A 19,221-nucleotide genomic window follows, 5' to 3' on the forward strand; every position below is an offset into this window, starting at 1 on the left:
TTCCTTTTGAATGGTTCAACAATCTTCTCTTGCTTAAGACCAAGTTTTGTCTTTTCTTAGTTGGTTGTTCATTCACCTCCTTAAAGAGAAGTACCAATTTCATACAATATTGGAAATTTCAATAGAAAAGTAGCAAGCATATCTTTGGAAGTCTATATTCCATATCTAAAAAGGCTAGTGTTCATTGGTCTTTAAAATAGAACTACAAAACCTTATACGGAAAACATATTAGTCCAACAACAAATGGCAATTCACACTTCGATGCAATGTGCATTCCTCGAATGGCCAAAATAAAATAAAAAAGCAGCTACTCAAAAACAAAGTAAGATTGCAAGAGCATATTTGCTACACTTATTGAATACATTACATTTTTTGTGCACAAAGCCATAAATGAGACATGTTTTTTTGTTTGGATAAAATTGCCCACCTATAATTTAAAGGGTCATGTTAATGGATGCCCTTAAGGCAATTGTTAATAAATTATAATAGGAAAGTTTTGACATCATTTTCAAGGAAATTATAAAAAGTTGTCAATAACTTTTATTGTTTTATCATTCTCTCAATAAAATATTTCAAAAAATAGTTCCTAAACCCTCATTTTGTTAACAACATTTATTGTTTCAACATTTCCCTAATTTAAATACATACAATATCATAAGCCCTTTGTTTGTCCTTTGTATAGTACTTTAATTATTAAAAAATACATAATTTTTTGTTGGGACAAGTTAAAAATTAATTTTGTAAAATTTGGGACCTTATCTCCTATAATTGGTAAATATATACAATACCTACAACATAACAACTTTTCCAATAACAAAGTGTGAAATAATAAAAAAAATAAAAATAAAACACACACAAGCTCAAACTGACAACTAACTTGTCAAACCCTAAAACCATGCATGACCCATTTATCGTCAACAACCAAACAACTTCAACTCTCAATAATCCTTCCCAACCACAACCTACCAAATTTGGGAAAAAAAAAGGGGGCAAAAAGCGACTACATAGCCTATTGCATCACACACTTTTGTCAGTGGTATTGACCAAGTAGCAAAATCAGAAGACTTTACAAAACAACCAACTATATGCAAAACAAACCACCAAAACTCTCCTTTTTTTGTTAGTGGTATTGACTAAGCAACAAAACCAAAAGGCTCTACAAAACCACCATCTATATGCAAAACAAACCACCAAAACTCTTATTTTTTATATAGATTATAGAAGATATATTTAACCTCTTTAAATATTATTTTAGTTAAAATTTTTTAATTTTGTGGTACTTTATTTTATTTTTATATTAATAAATTCTTATTTCATCACGGTCTAACCTCAATCAAATTTTGATTAAACCTCAAAAATCTTAAACATTTTGTTTTTACGGTTCGTTGCATGGTCCAGGTCTAAAAACTATAATTGTTACTTTATTTAAAGAAATTGTTAAGAATAAATAAATTGTTGTCTCAATTAATTGAAACTTAGATAGATGTTGCATGTTTTGTTGAAACATTTATTATTATTTTATCTAAAATGCATGTTGCATGTTTTGTTAAAACACTTATTGTTACTAATCTAAATAATTTTTTTTTTTTTTTTGAGAGTGAAAAGTGTAAATATTATTAATGCAAGCAAGCCAAATCAGCTTGTACAAAGGACTAAATGCGTGGTAGAAAATAAAGTTGCCTTCTCTTTTAGTGTGAGAGTAAAGCAATTTTTCAAATCTTTGGGAAAATAACCTCACATCCTCCAGTAGCAGACCTGTTGGAGATAATGATTGTACAACCTCTATCAAAGCTTTTATAACAGCCAGGGAGTCCCCCTCAAGGATAGCCTGCCTCATACCCATCTCACTAGCGAAGTCCAAAGCTGCCGCTGCCGCCATTGCTTCAACTTCCACTGCACTGTAAGCCTGGGGCAGACACTTGGTGCATGAGCCTAAAACCAATCCGTTTTCATCCCAGACCACCACACCTATTCCTAACTTGTTTTCGTTTGAAAATACCGCATCGTCGAAGTTTATTTTGACCAAATTCACTAGAGGAGGTGTCCAATGAGACCGAGAGCTTTGACTTCGATTCTATACTTGAGGTTCGGTGTCCAGGAACTTGGAGCGATAGTCATTCAAGGAGAGTTTTGAGACCTCAGCCATGTCGTGAAGTGCTATTGCAAGTGCTCGTACACAGACTTGGTTTCGTTGGTTCTAAACTGACCAAGCCATAAATGCGAAGAGCTCCAACTACGGAAATCCCATAAGGTCCGATTTGCCCAAACTATATCAACTTCTACATAGGACCATAATGCATGCAACGGATCCTCAACAGTATCTTTACACCGTTCGCATATGGGGTCAATGATGATGGTTCTTCTCACCAAAGCTTGCTTTGTCGGCATTGCATTGTGGCAAGCCCTCCATATAAAGGTCTTTACCTTCTAAGGCACACGCATAGCCCAAATGGTCTTCCATAATTGTTTGTCCCTAAGTGGTGGTACCATGTCTATGTCCATCAACTCTACTTCTTCTTTAAGGAATCTATAGCCTGTTTTATAGATATACTCACCATTACTTGAATAAGGCCAGTATAGGACATCCTCCTTTACTGTTCGGCTTAGTGGAATTTTTTTATCAACTCAGCATCTTCCTCCACAAAAAGCCCATCCACCAAGTCCGTATGCCACTGCCTTATGTTTTGATCAATTAGGCAACTCACTATATTGTTTTCAAAGTCTTCAATAGGGCATATGGGCAAAAGAGGAAGATGTTTTCTTGGTAGCCACCAGTGTTGCCATATGTTTATTTTCTCACCGTTTCCAATCCTCCATCTTGAACCCCTTTGGATGATATCCCTCCCTACCAAAATGCTCTTCCAAGCATACAACCCCATCCTTGAATCTGAAGCTTCCATGATTGTTGTGTTGGGGAAAAACGTGCCTTAAACACCTTGTAAAAGAGAGAAGTTTAATTGTGCAAAAGTTTCCAGGCCTGTTTTGCTAGTAATGAGTCATTAAACATGGCTAGATCTCTAAACCCCATTCCACCAATTGTCTTGGACTTTGTCATTTCTTCCCACCTCACACAATGAATTTTTCTCCGGTCTCCTTGTTGTCTCCACCAAAATTTCTTAATTAAAACTTTGATTTCATTGCACAAACCAATGGGTAGTTTAAAACATCCCATTATGTAGGTGGGAATAACTTGAATAACTGCCTTCAACAAAACTTCCTTACCTGCTTGAGATAGTAATTTTCCTTCCCACCCTTGCAATTTTCTCCACACCCACTCCTTGATGTAGTTAAATCTTGCTTTTTTTACCTTTACCCACAAAGGAAGAAAGACCCAAATACCACTCATATTGCTTAATTTCAAGAACGTCCAAGGCCACCATAATCTCATGCTTCACTTCAGTGGAGGTGTAGTTGCTGAAAAATAATGATGTCTTGATCCTATTAACCTTTTGTCCCAAAACTGCTTCATACATCTCCAAAATCTCCAACACCTTGCCACATTCTTCCATAATTGCCCTGCAAAAGAGAAGACTATCGTCTTCAAAGAGCAAATGGGTTAGTTTGGGTCCTTTCCTACAAAGAGAAAAACCATGTATGTCACCATTACTTTCTGCTCTCTTTATAAGCCCATTCAACCCTTCAATACAAAGCAAAAATAGAAAAGGAAATAGTGGATCACCCTGTCTAATCCCATGGGTAGGTTGAATCAAACCTCATGGTTCACCATTTACTAGGACCGAGTAGGAAATTGTTTTCACACACCCCATAATCAACCGCACCCACCTTTCATTAAACCCCAATTTCCTCATGAGTTGTTCAAGGAAATTCCAATCTACCCAATCATAAGCCTTACTTTTATCTAGTTTAATTTCCATAAAACCATGAATTCTAGACTTATAATTTTGTAGGCTATGTAGGGTCTCAAAAACCACTAGGATGTTATCAGATATCAATCTATCTTTTATGAAGGTAGTTTGGTGTTCCGTTATAATGTGTGGGATTAATTTTTTCAACTGATTTGCAAGGACTTTTGAATAGATCTTATAAAGAACATTACAAAGGCAAATGGGGCGATATCAGTGAGCATGTTCAAGATTATGAATTTTGGGAATGAGAGCAATAAACGTATGGTTTAGAGGAATGGGTAGGATACCTGAATTTAGTCATGTTAAAATGGAAGAAGTGATGTCTTGACCAACTGTGCCCCAAAAGTGCTAGTAAAAAAGTGGTGACATTCCATCCGGCCTAGGAGCCTTGAGGGGTGTCATTTGCTTCAAGGCAGTATCTACTTCTTGTTCACTAAATTCTTGGCTTAACATATTATTCATATTCTCATCAATAATTGTAGGGACACATGACAACACCTTCTAATACCCATTTGACTCACTTGAAGAAAAAAGGGCTTGAAGTAGTCAACCAACACTCTCGCAATATCACTTTGCTGGACACGCCAATTACATTCCTCATCTCTAATACCCTCCACCTTATTTCTTCTATACCTTCTTGTTGCACAAGCGTGGAAATATTTTGTGTTTCTATCCCCATTCCTTGTCCAAAGTAATCTTGACCTTTGAGCCCACATAGTAGACTCCCTATCCAGCAATACATCAATCTCTTTCTTTAGTTGTCTCACCCAAAAGTTATTCCCATTGACCATGGTTGCTTCTTCGGCTTTTAGTAGAAGCTTCTTCAATCAGTCCAATTCTCTTCGCACATTTCCAAAAACGTTTTTGTCCCACCAAGTCAAATCCTTCCCACATTTGTCAACTTTGGCCAAAACATCTCCATTAAACTTGAAAGCTCCATCACCTTTCCATGCCGAAAAAACTACCTCCTCACACCCTCTATTTGACAACCACATCTCCTTAAATCAGAATAATTTTTTCCGCAAAGGAGGGTCCAATCTTGATAGTATAATATGGAGAGGAATATGGTCTGATGAATCACACCTCAAGAGATGAACTTTTGTACCTGGGAATTTTAAAAACCAACTACCAGTGGCCAAGCACCTATCAAGTCGTTCCCAAATTGAATTACCATTCTCGAAATGCCTACTCCAAGTGTATTTTGAACCCTCATAACCCAAATCCATAAAACCACAATAATCAATCACTTCTTTAAACAACTACATTTGTTTTTATCAACTAGAAAATGCATGTTGCATGTTTCCTTAAAACACTTATTGTTATTTTATCTAAAAAAATTAATAAGAACTAATAAGTTGTTGACTCTATCTAAAAAATTGTTTTCATTCAAAATAGGGTTTGGCTTACCTCTAGTACTTTTTTAACTGGAGATGTCCTTTTGTTTTAAATACACAATAGCAAGTGATAGTGGGTTTTAATCTCCACATTTTATTTAGTTAGTGGGTAATGTGACAGTTTCTTATTAAAATCAAAGGAGATTCCAGTTTAAAAAATACTAGAAGTAAGCCAAACCTTTCAAAATAATTTTGTGAAACCATTTGGCGCAACTGCAACTTAGAAAAATTTGCTACAATTTTTTTTTTTTTTGAGAAATAAAATCGCTACAATTTAGTGAAGTCATTTGGTACAATCACGACTTCTAAGCCTAACTTATATATATACACACACACACACACCAAAGTAAAATAAATGTTACTTTTATTTCACTAATTCAATCAAAATTTGAAAAATATTTTCTCATAAATAGATTTATGGACAAAGTTTAGTTACAAAATTGGTTGGAGCTTTAGTCTACAACTTTACTCAATTTTTTTTAATTGAAGGTGAATTTTGACAAAATAGATTTATAGACAAAGTTTATTTACAAAATTGGTTATAGCCGCAGTTTATAACTTTACTTAATATTTTTTTTATTGGAAGTGAATTTTAACAAATCTACCATTGGATTACATTTTCTTATTATATCTTCCATGCTTGTAAAATTTTTAGAAAATTAAAAATTAATAACTATATCATCAATAAATTGTTTAAATTAGAAGTTTTTGTAGTTTAAAATTATGCATAAAATATAAGCTTATAGGTCATATGGTAAATAATATCCAATTGACACATGTATTAAGAGTGTAAAGAACATGTAATTTAAGGTTAGATTTTCAAAATATATAATAATTTTATTTTATTGAGTAAGATTATAATCTAATAATTTTGCAACTAAACTTTAGTCATAGGATAAAAGGGTGTGATCCAATCAAAGGGGTTTTTTTTTTTTTTTTTTTTTTTTTGAATCATACTTTACTACTCTAAACTATACCCCAAATTACACTTTACTCCTTAAATTTTTCGAATGCATATTTTGCACCCTAAACTATTACCCTTGTTATACTTTGCACCTCGACATTAAGTTTGCCAATAACTTGGATGGAAAAGTATGATATAATGTGAAATGAACCAATTTCTCATCTTCTCAATCCATTATAAAAATAAAGGAAAAAATTACACTTTGCATCCTAAACTTTTTATTTCCCTTCAAGTTAACAGTAAACTTAATATTAGGATGTAAAGTGTAGCAATAGTCATTGTTTAGAGTGCAAAACGTGCATTTAAAAAACTTACAGTACAAAATGTAATCCAGAGTATAGTTTAGGATGGTAAAATGTTTTTTTTTCTTTTTTTCTTTTCCATTTAGCTGACGTGGATACTAAACGACCCACAGTCTCCAAGTGAAAACGGCAAAACAAACTCATGTAGTTTACTATCTTCTCCGCTGCGCTGTTCGAGAAAAACGGTGCGTTTCACTACTTCTTAGCTTTACAAAGAAAACCCCCCAAACGGTTCGTCTCTCTCTGTGTGGAAGAGCAAGCCGCCATTGTTGTAGTATTGTAAGGATGGTTTTATCGAACAAGAAGCTGAAGAGAAAGCTAAGAGCCGAGCTAGCCGAGACAATAACGAAAACCGTGTCAGAATCAGACCCGAATAACGGTGGTCCGACAAAACCAGACCCGAATGCAAAGCCCCAATTGTCTCTGAAAGAGCTTATAGACTCGGCGACGCAAAAACCCAGATTGACAAAGAGAGAGAAACGCAGAAAAAAGTTATCTTTAGAGGACCCAGAGGCTGTGAAGAGTAGGAGAAGTGGTGGTGGTGGTGACCCTGAAGAGAAAGAAGGTGGGTCTGAGAGTTTGGTTGAGAAGAAGAAGAAAAAGAAGAGGAAGAGAGAGGAGGAGGAGGTAAAGGATGGAGCTTTGGATTCAGAGGAAAATGGGGTTGTGAAGGAGGCCAAGAAATCTAAGAAGAAGAAGAAGAAGAAGAAAAAGGTTAAGAAGAAGGAGGAGGAGGGTAAGAGTGAGGAAGAGAACAATGGTGCTGAGCTTGGGAGAGAAGGGAAAGGGATCATGGAGACCAATAAGAATGGTGAGAGGTAATTTGAGAAGATACCCTCGTGCCCATTTTGGGTTTTGTCATTTTTGTTCACCTTTGTTTGTATGATTATGTTGTGTTTATTTGGCATATAGGAAGTTATGAGGTCTTAGCTTCTTCTTAGTATAGAGTAGGAAAAGTATTTCTTCTTCATTGAGTTCTAAATTTGTTTATATATTGTGGTTTTAAGTTGATTGTGTGGTATTGATATTGAATGCATTTGTTATTCTGTTTGGTTGGCTAGAGAAACTGGCAAAAGGAGAAGGAAATCAACATATTGAGCATGACATTGCTTTTTCCACTCTAAATATGATGCTTTTACTAATGATTGTAGAGACTAACTTGGGTAGATGCAGTGATTTCATACAAAACATGTATTCCTATATATATTCCGAATTTTAAGTTAATGCTTGATGTTGGTTTATAATATAAGAACTGAATAGTGTAACTCACAGCCACTAAGCCAAATAGTTGTATTTTGATTTACATTGGCCATAACAATGACAAAACCTAAGTTTAAAGATATTAGATCGGTTTAGGTCCTCTCCCCTACATTTTCCTTAAATAAACAAAAAATCATCTTCTCATATAAAAAAGGATATTAGTTTGAATTGATGGTGTCTACTTTCTCTATGGGAATGATGATGGTTTTGTAGCTTTTCACTCATTATGCATGTTTTCTATATTGTTTAACAGTCAACCATATGAGGAGGTTGCTAAAAAAATCTATGTTGGAGGCATTCCATATTACTCAACGGAGGATGATATTCGAAGTTTCTTTGAAAGCTGTGGTACTATAACTGAAATTGATTGTATGAAGTTTCCTGAGAGTGGGAAGTTCAGAGGAATTGCCATTATTAGTTTCAAGGTAAGTAATTACATAGATTGTCTACCGCATTTAGATCATTTAGACTGGGAAGTTTTTCTATTTTGATAATTACAATTGTAACATAACTTTGATGAGGCTTTTTTCCTCCCTTAAAAGTTAGATATTGGTTGCTATAGAAAACAAGTGAAAATAAACTTATAAATATGAAGATATCAGTATATCACATCAATGCTCTTGTTTTTTAAGATTACTGAGGTGATCTAAAAACCTAACTGGCCAACCTAGCACAAGATTGGTCCAAATCACGAGATCTTGTTTTCAAAAAATTGAGAAAGGTTGTGGCCGTGTGTGTGTCTGCTTGGAAGTGGCCAATGAGTTCTGGCAAATGGCAGTTCCTCCTCCCACAAGTATGGGTGGAATGTGAGGTCATGCCATCATGGGTTTGAAACCATTAAGTCCATGACTTCCAATAAAAAACTGTGTTTGTTTGCAAGAGAAAATGAAAAGGGGTAGGGGTTGGGGGTGGTGGTGACAGAGAAAGAAGGAACAAAAGGAACAAGATGGTTCCTACCTGGACTGTTTGTTTTTCCGGTTTGACCATTGAGCTGGACTAGAACCTCTTTGGGCATAGTTTGGAGAGGCACATGTTGCTATACCTCCTGACCATTCTTAGTTGAAGGTGGCTTCTTTCTTGTAGGAATCACAAGGGTTTCAATTTTTAACTAATTTCAAGCCTCTTGTTTCTTGCTGTACTTCAATGTTAATACCCAACCTTTGGCATTATCCTTTCAAATGCATGCTCCCTCGTATGTGATGCATGTAAGATATTAGGAGCATGCCTTGAAATGTAGGCTCATTTTTACCTTAGGCATGCACCGCATACATGGATAAAAGTTCCTTATTTTCATTGTCAACTAAATCTTTATGGAATAGCAGAGAGGCCAATTTCTACCATGATGGCATATAAACTGGTTAGCAGATTGGATAGAGCAACTTAAATTTGCTGAAAAACAAAAAGGCAAAGTTTCCAAGGGTTTGAGATTCTTTATTTTTTCCTGAAATTTGCTGAATCCTGAATGGTTCTTGTTTCCTAATTCCTGGTTTGCTTGATCTTACTGTTAAATTTTCAATTCCTGCTTTGCTTGATCTAACTCTTACATTTTTACAGACTGAAGCTGCAGCTAAACGAGCCTTGGCCCTTGATGGAGCTGACATGTGAGTAGCATATACACAAAATTTCCCTTCAATTACCCATATATATTGTTTTTGCGTAATTCCACATCATGCTTATGTAGCTTCTAATGTATCAGGGGTGGACTGTATCTAAAAATCCAGCCTTATAAGGCAACAAGAGTCATCAAATTACCTGATTTTGCCCCCAAAATTGTTGAGGGATACAATAGAATCTATGTTGGAAATTTGTCATGGGATATAACGGAGGATGAACTGCGGAAATTTTTTTCTGACTGCAATATATCATCTATACGTTTTGGTGAGGACAAGGAAACAGGGGAGTTCCGTGGCTATGCCCATGTTGATTTCTCTGACAGTTTGTCGCTGACAATGGCATTAAAGTTGGATCAACAAATTGTGTGCGGAAGACCTGTCAAGATCAGTTGTGCAGTCCCTATGAAAGGAGCGGGAATCAAGTCAAGATCTGCGCATACAAGTGAAGTAGCTGATAATGCTACAAGTCAAGGAGCTGATAATACTACAAATCAAATAGCTGATAATGCTGCAAATCAGGTAGCTGATAAAGCTGAACAGAGTTCAGTCAGTGGTAAGATAAGGAGGAGAACATGCTATGAGTGTGGTGAAAAGGGCCATCTATCATCAGCTTGTCCAAAGAAGCAAAATGCTGATCCAACAAATTCTGGTGCTAGTTAAGCATGTAGGGAGTTACAGAATCGTCATCCTTTGTTTCTGTTGATCTATCAATATTCATAGATAGGTGAAATAGTTTTCTTTTTGTTTAATTTTATTTCTCTTTTTAGGAACAACTTTTGCTTAACTTTGTTGGAACGGCCTGAACAGCCACGTGTAGTTGCTGTTACAGTTAGTATTCCAAATTTTGTTCAAAATGATTGCTGCAAAGAGTCTAAGGAATCAGTGAGGCAAATTATATTTGATTATTTTCTCCTATTAGTACTCATATAAACGATGTAAATCTTATTGTTGTTTCATTAGGTCATTAATTTTCAATCATTTGGATGGTACACTTTTTGTTGCCCTGTCTGATCTAGTGAGACTGGTATTAATCGCAATCGTTGTCATGTTATCTCCTTAGTTTGTAAACCTTTTTTATAATAATATTGATAGTAGCTTTAGCATTTTCTGTAGCAGCTATCACCTATGGTTTCTTCCACAACCCCTTTTGGCCAAGCAAAGTTCACAACATCCGGGCTTCTTATGAGCAACGTTTAAGGATAGCTCTGGATGGTGTTCAATTGCGTTCTGAGGTTGGTCTTGTGCTTATTCCAGGAAGGACACAATCCCCTTTAAAGGATTCTGTTTGCACTCAATAGTAAATAGTAATTCATGATTCTATTCTATCCAAATACTTGAAACAAACCAAATGTCAAACAAATTGGTTGATTTTCCAAATCTCAGACGAAGCTTAGCACTAGCTAGCCAAATATGTGACAAAAATATTGTTAGTGATCGTGACTCTCGTAACATTTAATATGATTTTGGACATTTCCTCCTATATTGTGACTTGAAAAACTGGAGTGGAAGAGTATCTTGCACTCAGCAGCACATAATGGATAGCCGGGAGATGGTATTTGATAAATCAAGCTTTATCCTTAATCGGTAATAGGTCTTCTGTTTGGAGCTTCAGTCAGCAGATTCTCTATTAGCTTCCGTGGTTTCAGTTTGGCAGCTATAGGATATGGTCCAATTTGCCTTCCAAGAGCGTCATGGTTTCACGGGACTAGCCTTTGGCTTTTACTGATGCATTGAAAAAGGAAGTTTTGTCTTAAGCCTACTTTAACCCGTGAGCTTGTTAATAATAGACAATACATTTTATGGAACATGTTGGCATTTGGCCCTACACTTGCACCAAACATTACAGAGATCGTTCTAAATTATTGCCTCATAAGAAATTTGCTGCATAAACTTATACGCAAATGACCTTAAGATTGGTTGATGTTGATTCAAATTTCAGCAATGACAAAATTTGATGGGCAAAACTTCAATTGTTTTACTTCTTTGTTTGATAAAAGCTGTCGGTTTGCTCCCTCTATTGACTAACCAAATCCACCAGCCATGCTCTATATTACTATATATTACTTCCGTCATTTCCCAAGCCATGTTCTTATAAATATGAGCTCCCTCACTTTCCCTCTAATAACATTTCTTCTATTCCTCTCTTTACCTGACTACCTATATACAACTTTATAACTTCACGTTTCCCAACTACATTTCTTTTATGTACCTTAAGTAATGAATTGCTTTACTTTGTTCAGATAATTATGGCAGTCGATTCAGCAGGAAGGAAAGTGTTATGCATGCCAAGGCAATGGCAAGAGAGAGACACTAGTCCTGAGAGAACCAAGGTTTGGATGGAGCCAAAGTCGAAGACAACTGAGCAAAAAGTTCCCGTCATTTACTACCTCTCCCGCAATGGCCAGCTCGAGCAACCTCATTTCATGGAGGTCCCTCTCTCTTCACCAAAAGGACTCTATCTCAGAGGTAAATTCCGTAAAACAAAACAAAACACAGTAAAACTCAATAGTATCACTTGATCAAATATGAAGCCTGAATACTTAAAGAGTCAGAGACCCAAAAGAGCACTAAACACAGTATGAAAATTCAATATTAGTAGTATCTTCTTGTTTAAAATTTTCTGTTTCTCAGATGTGATGAACAGACTAAATTTTCTTCGGGGACAAGGCATGGCCAACATGTATACCTGGTCTTCAAAAAGGTAAATCTAATTATATTCCCTGCACATATTTTGCTCCTTTAAACGCTGGCCGGTTTTAAGAAATTGGAAAAATGCTAAAGCCACTACCAATTTTACTGTCAAAGGCTTACAAACTATCCTAATAATGAATGTGATTGATGTCACTTCAGCAATATAATAAATCAATGTTTAAATTACTTTTTTGTGATTGGTGATACATCAAATTGTAAGACTAAAATACTAAAATTTGTAATTTTTCCTAGGTATAAACCAAAACTTTTCAGCTAAACAATTACTCAACTAAGCGTAAGAGTCAAAATTTTAATACTATCTTGAAATTTTCTTCATATTATTTTTCAGCAACCAAATAGATTGTGTCATTTAATTTTTATATATTATTTTTTCATTCAGGAGCTACAAGAATGGATTTGTGTGGCACGACTTGTCTGACAATGACTTCATATACCCTTGTCACGGCCAAGAATACGTTTTCAAAGGTTCACAACTCCTTGAAACGTCTTTAAGCTTTCGATCCTATGAAACAGTATCATCAATATCATCAACCTCAAACAATTCCTTCGACACAAGCACTTCGAGTATAGACTCCAATATCCCTACAGTCATTGTGAGGAAAAAGAATCAGTCATGGAATTCATTTGACGACCTTCGTGAATATGAAGTTTACAAGGCCAGAGCTGGTGGGGAATTTGCTGCAAAAGCATCTAATAATGCAGCCACACAGACTGAGGATAAGAGGAGGCAGAAAAGGAAGGATAGTGAAAAAGTTGAAGAGTGTGAAGGGAATGATGTAACTGAGATGAAGGGTCACGAAGAGGTTCACTTGGCATTTTCAAAGGATGGTTTTGGAGGGTTAGGTAGTTTGGAGGGGTCTAAGGAGGTTCGTGTTAGAAATCTGCTGGCGGAGAATGATTGTCCCAGTGAGAAGAAGAAGGCATCTAAGGTTCTGATGCAGTTGATCAGTTGTGGATCAAGAGGGATCAAAGATCGATTGTGAGTCAATAGCAAGAATGGATCCATTTCATGTTATTTAAACTTTTAAATAAAGTGACATTCAGGGCTGTAAGTTCTACAAAATAAATTTTTAATCGTAAAATGGGCCATGTGTATTTCAAATGAAACAGAGAGAATCTAGAGTGTGTAAAGTAGGACAAGTACCATAAGAAGTACAAAAATGAGTTGTGGATATATTTATCAAGAAATGAGCTATGCACATTATAGTCAGTGCACTATAAAGTGTAACACTCTTATTGTGATAGAAGAATTTTGTTCTACTGTTCATGAGGTCATTAGTTGGGATTTCTTTGTTGCTTTTGAAATTTGAAGACATGGGCCAATGCGGTTTTCAATGATTGGATTGAATGTTTGATGTCCATATTCATGATGTATTTTTCGCTTGTAAAGCATTGCTTATGGAATGTATTTGTATCTTTTGTCTTATACTCCTTGCTTAGCTTCCTTTTGATTGATCTGTGTGGCTGAGCTTCTTTTCTTTACTTTTCTTTTCTTTTCTTTTTTATAGGTAGATAATGAGAGGGGAGGAAATATGGGATTTGAATCACAAATATGAGACACAATAAAGAATGTCATTATTCTATACTATCACTTGATTCTCTGTTTGGTTGAGCTTTAAGTACATTAGAAACAGATAAATGTCTACAGTGAGACAGTTAGCTCATCATATAAAATTGATGGACTATGAGAAAATCCACTTCGAGAATAATTTCCATATAATTTGTGTCTCACATAAGTGTCAACCCCACTCTTATTTCCCAAATTCATGTAATTATATATATAAAAAATGTTTATTCCCCCTTACAACTACTAACGGACTAACGAAAGGTTAGAGAATTCAAATCCAATTTTTCATTTCTGGGATAGCCAAGTAACACTACCAATTTACAAGTACCATAACCAACATGGAAATTGAATTATACTAATCATAGAATGACTCACTTTTCTGTATTGAAAAGAAATTAAATTGATAATTCTACATTGTATATAGCAGAACTTCTCCCTAGACCCTACTGTCAGAATTTATAAATATGGATGTTCATATTAGAAATGATTAGTATTTTTTTTCCATACTGCATGCAAACAAAAAAGTAAACTAACTGTACACTTGTAAACAAAATAGTATTTTAAGCAGAGATCAGTAGATTTGCTGTTGACCAACTCCATGGTTCTTGTTCCTTTCTTGCCAAAGAAAACAAAAATATTAACCAACTGCAAGGGTTCGATTATGATTTTTGCAGTTTCTTAATGATCTTTTGTCTAGTGGAGCCCTATGTCTTTTTGCACTTTTCTCCCAAAGTTTAGGCTATTATTATTTTTTAATATATTTACTAAATTGTATGACATCTCTGGCTCCTTCTTCTCTCATAAAGCCAAATGGCATCTCTCTTCATTTTTTAATTCAAGATGCAACATATATGTGCAATATCCCAATAAAAAATCTTTAAAAACTGAAACTCTCTTGCCCATGTTGATTAGTTTTTTCAGCTTCCAGTGAATTTGAATCTAAGCTAGAACAACCACGTGAGCTTGATCACATGCACCGCTTAATAATGGGGAGTAAATAATGCCGTTGATTATGAATACGAGTTTGAAATTTATATTTTTTAATAAATTCGGATTTAGATTTTAGAATAGGTACTATTAACCCAAATTTGTCTTTTTTCTATTCTTAATTAGTACTCTTAACCCAAATGTATTTGAACTTGGTGAGAGAGTGTAATTAAGTGTGTGTGTTTAACAGTTAGTTTATTTCTCAAAAAAAAAAAAGTTAGGTGCACCGAAATAGACCAAAGTAGGCCAAAATAGATTTAAGTAAATTAAATAAATTGAATGGTCCAAAATAGACAGAACTTACCTAATGGTATTAAAATGGACTGAAATGCATCAGAGTGGACCAAATGGACCGAACTTAGTGAGACCAAAATAAACTAAAATACACCAAAGTGGACCGAAATGAACCGAAATAGATTGATTAGACCGAATGGACCGAATTGACCTAATGAAATTGAAATGAATCGAAGTTGACCGAATGCCGGCATTTAATCAATTGAGGATCATAACCCATTTTAAAATTTTGGTAAGAAGACTTACACTATGTTTGGAAAACACAAGGGAGATGGAAAAGAAAGAAAAAGGGCCAGAGAAAAGAAAATGGCTTATCAATGGGCTCTGCCCATAAAGCTATTTATTCTCTCTCCTTTTCAAGGAAAGGAAATGATGGGCCTGAGTGGAAAATATATAGGTCCCTTTTCCATTTTTTTTTTTTTCACTATTCATCTAAACCAAACACTGGATTTACTTTCCTTTCCCTTCAAACCAAACATAACCAGAGTTAGTGTAGTATCAGCATGAACTGGGCCAAGCCTAACCCACCTTTTGTAAAGGTTTTGGGCTACATCAATATAGGCAAGCTTTGTTTCCAAATCTACTAATCTCTGGTCCAAAAACAAAATTTTATTTTCAAAAGCTCTGTTTTACCGATCAAAAATAAAGGCAACAAAGGCAGAGCATTTCAAGGGTTAGGGTTTTGAATTTGAACATGGAAGTGAAGAATCTGCTCAAGGACAAGAAATTCTGGTTCGCCTCTTTTCTCATTGCCTGGGCTGCTGCTCTCCAAGTAAGCTAAATTCTTATACATCCCCCAACCCACACTGTTGTAGTACACTCAACACTGTATTATATAATACTACATTCATTCAATTTTGTGATAGAATTTGTGGAAAAAATTTTGTGGGTTTTGGTGCAGGGGCACATGATATGGTTGCAGAGGCAAGACTCATTCAAGCAGAAGTTTGGTAATATTGATCAAAACACTAGTGATGCTGAAGAATGAGTCACTTTGATATTAGATTAGATTTAAGCAGAGCTACATTTTGGGGGCAAAGTTTTTAAGTCAAAAGGCTTGTTTCTTTTTTGGAGAATACTTGTGAAACTGATCACAAATTTACAGTCTTTATGTAAATAAAAAGACCCATTTCTTAATTTTTGAATCTTGTCTAGTTTTGCTCTGATTGGCTTGGTTACTTGCTAGTATGTTGCTTGAAGATATTAGTGTTGTGGATTTGGATCTAATTTTATGGGCGGCACCACGGTTATACACTAAGTTTTAGTAGTGGGAATTGGGAAAGATAGCCTTAAGCATTTTAAATGGTTCTTTGCTTGATGTGGATGCTGTACAATGCTTTTGATATTGCGGTAATAAAGTGGTTATGTGTTAGAACGAAACTTGTAGAAACTTGCATAACTCCTTGACTGAAAGGCTGAATTCAGACTCCTTAGGATGGAGTTCGGTTGTTTTGTAGGACAGTTTGTAATGATCAGGGTTAGGTGAAGATTCTAAGTTCAGTGGGAAACCATGTTGAATCCATACATAATTTTTGCGTAAATGAGTAGCATAAACAAATGTAAATTTGATAGCAAATACATCTATCAGTTAAAGTTATAAAACTAGTTGAAGTTGTTCGTAAGTAATACCACTCTTGCTAATAGGTTATATATGCTTTGAGTAGCTTATATCTTGTCAATCTACTTGACCATTGAGATTTTCTTCACACCAATTGTATGATAGATATGGAAAATAAATGGAAAGACAGTAAACATGGGACGTTTTATCCTGGTACATCTGCAGCTTCTAACATGCAGGCATCAAGAAATAATGGCGTAGGATAGGATGAAGGCCATTTTATGATGTTATAACAAAACAATATGATAGGATAAACAATGTTGCTACGTTCTTTCACAAGCGTTAAATAATAAAGAAATTGGTGCCTTAACATATATGTGCCTTTGTATTACTCGGCTTTTATGTATAACAAATTGTTATTATCTTTTGGGATATTTAGTTAACACTAATTGACTGCCACATTAGATGTGAGTAGCCCCCCCTCTTTCATTCCCTGGTGGGTGTCCTTGAAATTCTTATTAGTAAAATTCCAATGTCTTGTAACTTCAATGCCCCTAAATTTTGTTATTCAACTTGTAGTAGCAATTGGTGAATGGTGATCGCTAGAATAGCCCAACGGGGGTATCATCACTGCTTGAAGAAACAATTTTTATAACCTTGCCAGTACTTGCCACAGTAGCAAATTGTGTAAATGCACACCTATAATGTTGAGTCTGTTGACATGGGTTGGATGGAATGATGGTATAGGGACAAATTTTTATTGTTGATTTCCATTAGTGGTAGAAAAGGACCTCATGCTGCTACTCAATTCTCCATCAATGATCAGAATGCATTCTTGTTACTACATGCATCTAATGTCTTCACTTGAAATTATTCCACTGTAAAGGTAGAATCCGTAACATTGACATGAGTTAGATGAAATGCTGGTGTAGGAACAAATGTTTGCTGTTGCTTTCTACTAGTGACAGAAAAGGAACTCATGCTGCTACTCAATTTTCTATCAAAGAACAGATTGAGAATATGAGGGTTATAATTTGGAAACTAATTGATTTTAAGGTGAGCTAAGTACTGAGAGTGACCAGGATGTGAGCATTTTGGTCATTTTCCTACAGTTGTCTCTTTCTTTTTCTTGAAATATTCTTAAAATCTTCAAGAGAATTTCCCAGGGATGCTTGATGTATGTATCATTTCAATTGTGGAGATGTATGGTATTATAATGTAATGTAGTGGACGAGCTTCATTTCCCCTTCATTCTTTCAATGGATTTGCATACCTTGTACTAATTGCTCTTGGAAGTGGAGATGTTTGATTGTTATCACTAGGGCATAATTACATGTCCAAATCTATGAACCTTGTAATGTTGTTGTTTGTATTTTCTATGTTTCTTCCCTTAACATAGCAATTCTGCTTCAAGACGATGGCCTCAAGATGAAATTATCTGGTGTACAATTGCACTAATGTGAGAAAGAAAAGTTCAAAAGATAAGAAGTTAAAAGATTAAAAGATTTTCTGATCAGGGGTTGAGATTAAAAGTGCACTTTTTAACTTTCAATCTCAACTCTTGAAAGGTAATTGGACGGTGCAATAGCCCTAGCACCGGATCTCAATTCTTATGCCCCCTAGGTGGGGTAAGATGGGATTTGAAAAAAATGTACATTGTACGGTGAGTACTAGATGGGTTGAAGAAGTGCAAGGCATGCATACACGAGGATTTGGAAGACCTGCTTATGCTAAACACAAAGGCTAGGTAGAAGGAGAGGTTATGGTTCAAAATAGTGCTTGTACAACTTACTAATTTAAAAAAAAAAAAAAAAAACAGTTTTCACTTTTCTGAGTTTCTCCTAGTAAACTGTCTGTTAAATTTACATTGCAATGCTATGTAAAAACCTATTCCTATGTCCATAGTTAGACCTTCATTCATCGCCAAGGAAAATGATTACAAGAAATTGTATGATACGTACTTTTTGTTTGTATGTTTCTGCCTACTTAATTTTGAACATAAATATAAAAGATATTATTTTATAATAAGGGTCATGTTAACGAGTGCTCTTAGGGCATTGATTAAGAATCCAGTTAAAGAAAATCTTTATGAGAAAAAAAAAAACAATTAATGTTTTGACAACTTTTTTCATTTCCTATAAAAGTGATGTTAAAACTTTCTTTAATTGGATTTTTAACCAGTATCTTAAGGACACTCGTTAGCATTTCCCTTATAATAATATAAGAATAGTTAAGATTAGATAGGTATATATGTATTGTGTATTTATTGTCCCTAATTTATTGTTCCTAATTTGAATGGACAGTTTAGAAAGACTGTATTTATGTTGTGTCATTATAGTAGGTAACATTTTACGAACTCTTGTACTATATTTTTAAGATCAAGAGAGATTAGCATTTTTAGTGGAATATCCATGGGATTATACCCCAATAGTCAATGCTAAAGTCAATACTCAGTATGGCTTGCAAGATATTTTCAAACTCTCCCACAACCATATTTGATAATACAAACAATGGACTTTGACTTCATTAGTAATAATGCTCTCTCTCTCTCTCTCTCTTACAAGTTAAACTTAACAAGGCATTTCAAATACTTGGTATTAAAATATTTCATATCCATGTAGACTTTTAAAGGTGCAGTCATATTAAGATGGTGTTACACATTGAATACGGAAATTCAAGAAAGTAATGAAAGGACAATGATAGA

The 19,221-nt window shown here is 35.0% G+C and overlaps 3 protein-coding genes across 3 annotated transcripts; all 3 read left to right on the top strand.

Annotated features, from left to right (window-relative positions):
* Positions 1–6,635: 6,635 nt before the first annotated feature.
* Positions 6,636–10,399, top strand: LOC115958252 (protein gar2). Its single transcript, XM_031076657.1, has 4 exons — positions 6,636–7,344; positions 8,040–8,211; positions 9,341–9,387; positions 9,483–10,399. The coding sequence occupies exons 1-4, from the start codon at positions 6,812–6,814 to the stop codon at positions 10,057–10,059; spliced, it is 1,329 nt and encodes a 442-aa protein (XP_030932517.1). The 5' UTR covers positions 6,636–6,811; the 3' UTR covers positions 10,060–10,399.
* A 782-nt stretch (positions 10,400–11,181) lies between these two features.
* LOC115958084 (protein UPSTREAM OF FLC-like) lies at positions 11,182–13,537 on the top strand. The gene is made up of 3 exons (XM_031076446.1): positions 11,182–11,865; positions 12,031–12,100; positions 12,491–13,537. Exons 1-3 carry the CDS (start codon positions 11,646–11,648, stop codon positions 13,092–13,094), a joined length of 894 nt encoding a protein of 297 aa, XP_030932306.1. The 5' UTR covers positions 11,182–11,645; the 3' UTR covers positions 13,095–13,537.
* A 1,918-nt stretch (positions 13,538–15,455) lies between these two features.
* On the top strand, positions 15,456–16,123 carry LOC115957872. The gene is made up of 2 exons (XM_031076212.1): positions 15,456–15,731; positions 15,861–16,123. Exons 1-2 carry the CDS (start codon positions 15,654–15,656, stop codon positions 15,945–15,947), a joined length of 165 nt encoding a protein of 54 aa, XP_030932072.1. The 5' UTR covers positions 15,456–15,653; the 3' UTR covers positions 15,948–16,123.
* The last annotated feature ends 3,098 nt before the right edge of the window (positions 16,124–19,221 follow it).

The sequence above is a fragment of the Quercus lobata genome, chromosome 8, assembly GCF_001633185.2.
Source record: "Quercus lobata isolate SW786 chromosome 8, ValleyOak3.0 Primary Assembly, whole genome shotgun sequence".
Classification (NCBI taxonomy): Eukaryota; Viridiplantae; Streptophyta; class Magnoliopsida; order Fagales; family Fagaceae; genus Quercus; species Quercus lobata.

What these genes read in the sequence shown, in the direction of transcription:
- LOC115958252 (XM_031076657.1), top strand. Translation starts at nt 6,812, where the DNA reads ATGGTTTTATCGAACAAGAAGCTGAAGAGAAAGCTAAGAGCCGAGCTA. An exon ending in TTGCCATTATTAGTTTCAAG is followed by an intron (nt 8,212 to 9,340) that starts GTAAGTAATTAC and finishes ACATTTTTACAG; the next exon opens with ACTGAAGCTGCAGCTAAACG. An exon ending in GCCCTTGATGGAGCTGACAT is followed by an intron (nt 9,388 to 9,482) that starts GTGAGTAGCATA and finishes CTAATGTATCAG; the next exon opens with GGGTGGACTGTATCTAAAAA.
- LOC115958084 (XM_031076446.1), top strand. Translation starts at nt 11,646, where the DNA reads ATGGCAGTCGATTCAGCAGGAAGGAAAGTGTTATGCATGCCAAGGCAA. An exon ending in AAAAGGACTCTATCTCAGAG is followed by an intron (nt 11,866 to 12,030) that starts GTAAATTCCGTA and finishes TCTGTTTCTCAG; the next exon opens with ATGTGATGAACAGACTAAAT. An exon ending in TATACCTGGTCTTCAAAAAG is followed by an intron (nt 12,101 to 12,490) that starts GTAAATCTAATT and finishes TTTTTCATTCAG; the next exon opens with GAGCTACAAGAATGGATTTG.
- LOC115957872 (XM_031076212.1), top strand. Translation starts at nt 15,654, where the DNA reads ATGGAAGTGAAGAATCTGCTCAAGGACAAGAAATTCTGGTTCGCCTCT. An exon ending in CCTGGGCTGCTGCTCTCCAA is followed by an intron (nt 15,732 to 15,860) that starts GTAAGCTAAATT and finishes GTTTTGGTGCAG; the next exon opens with GGGCACATGATATGGTTGCA.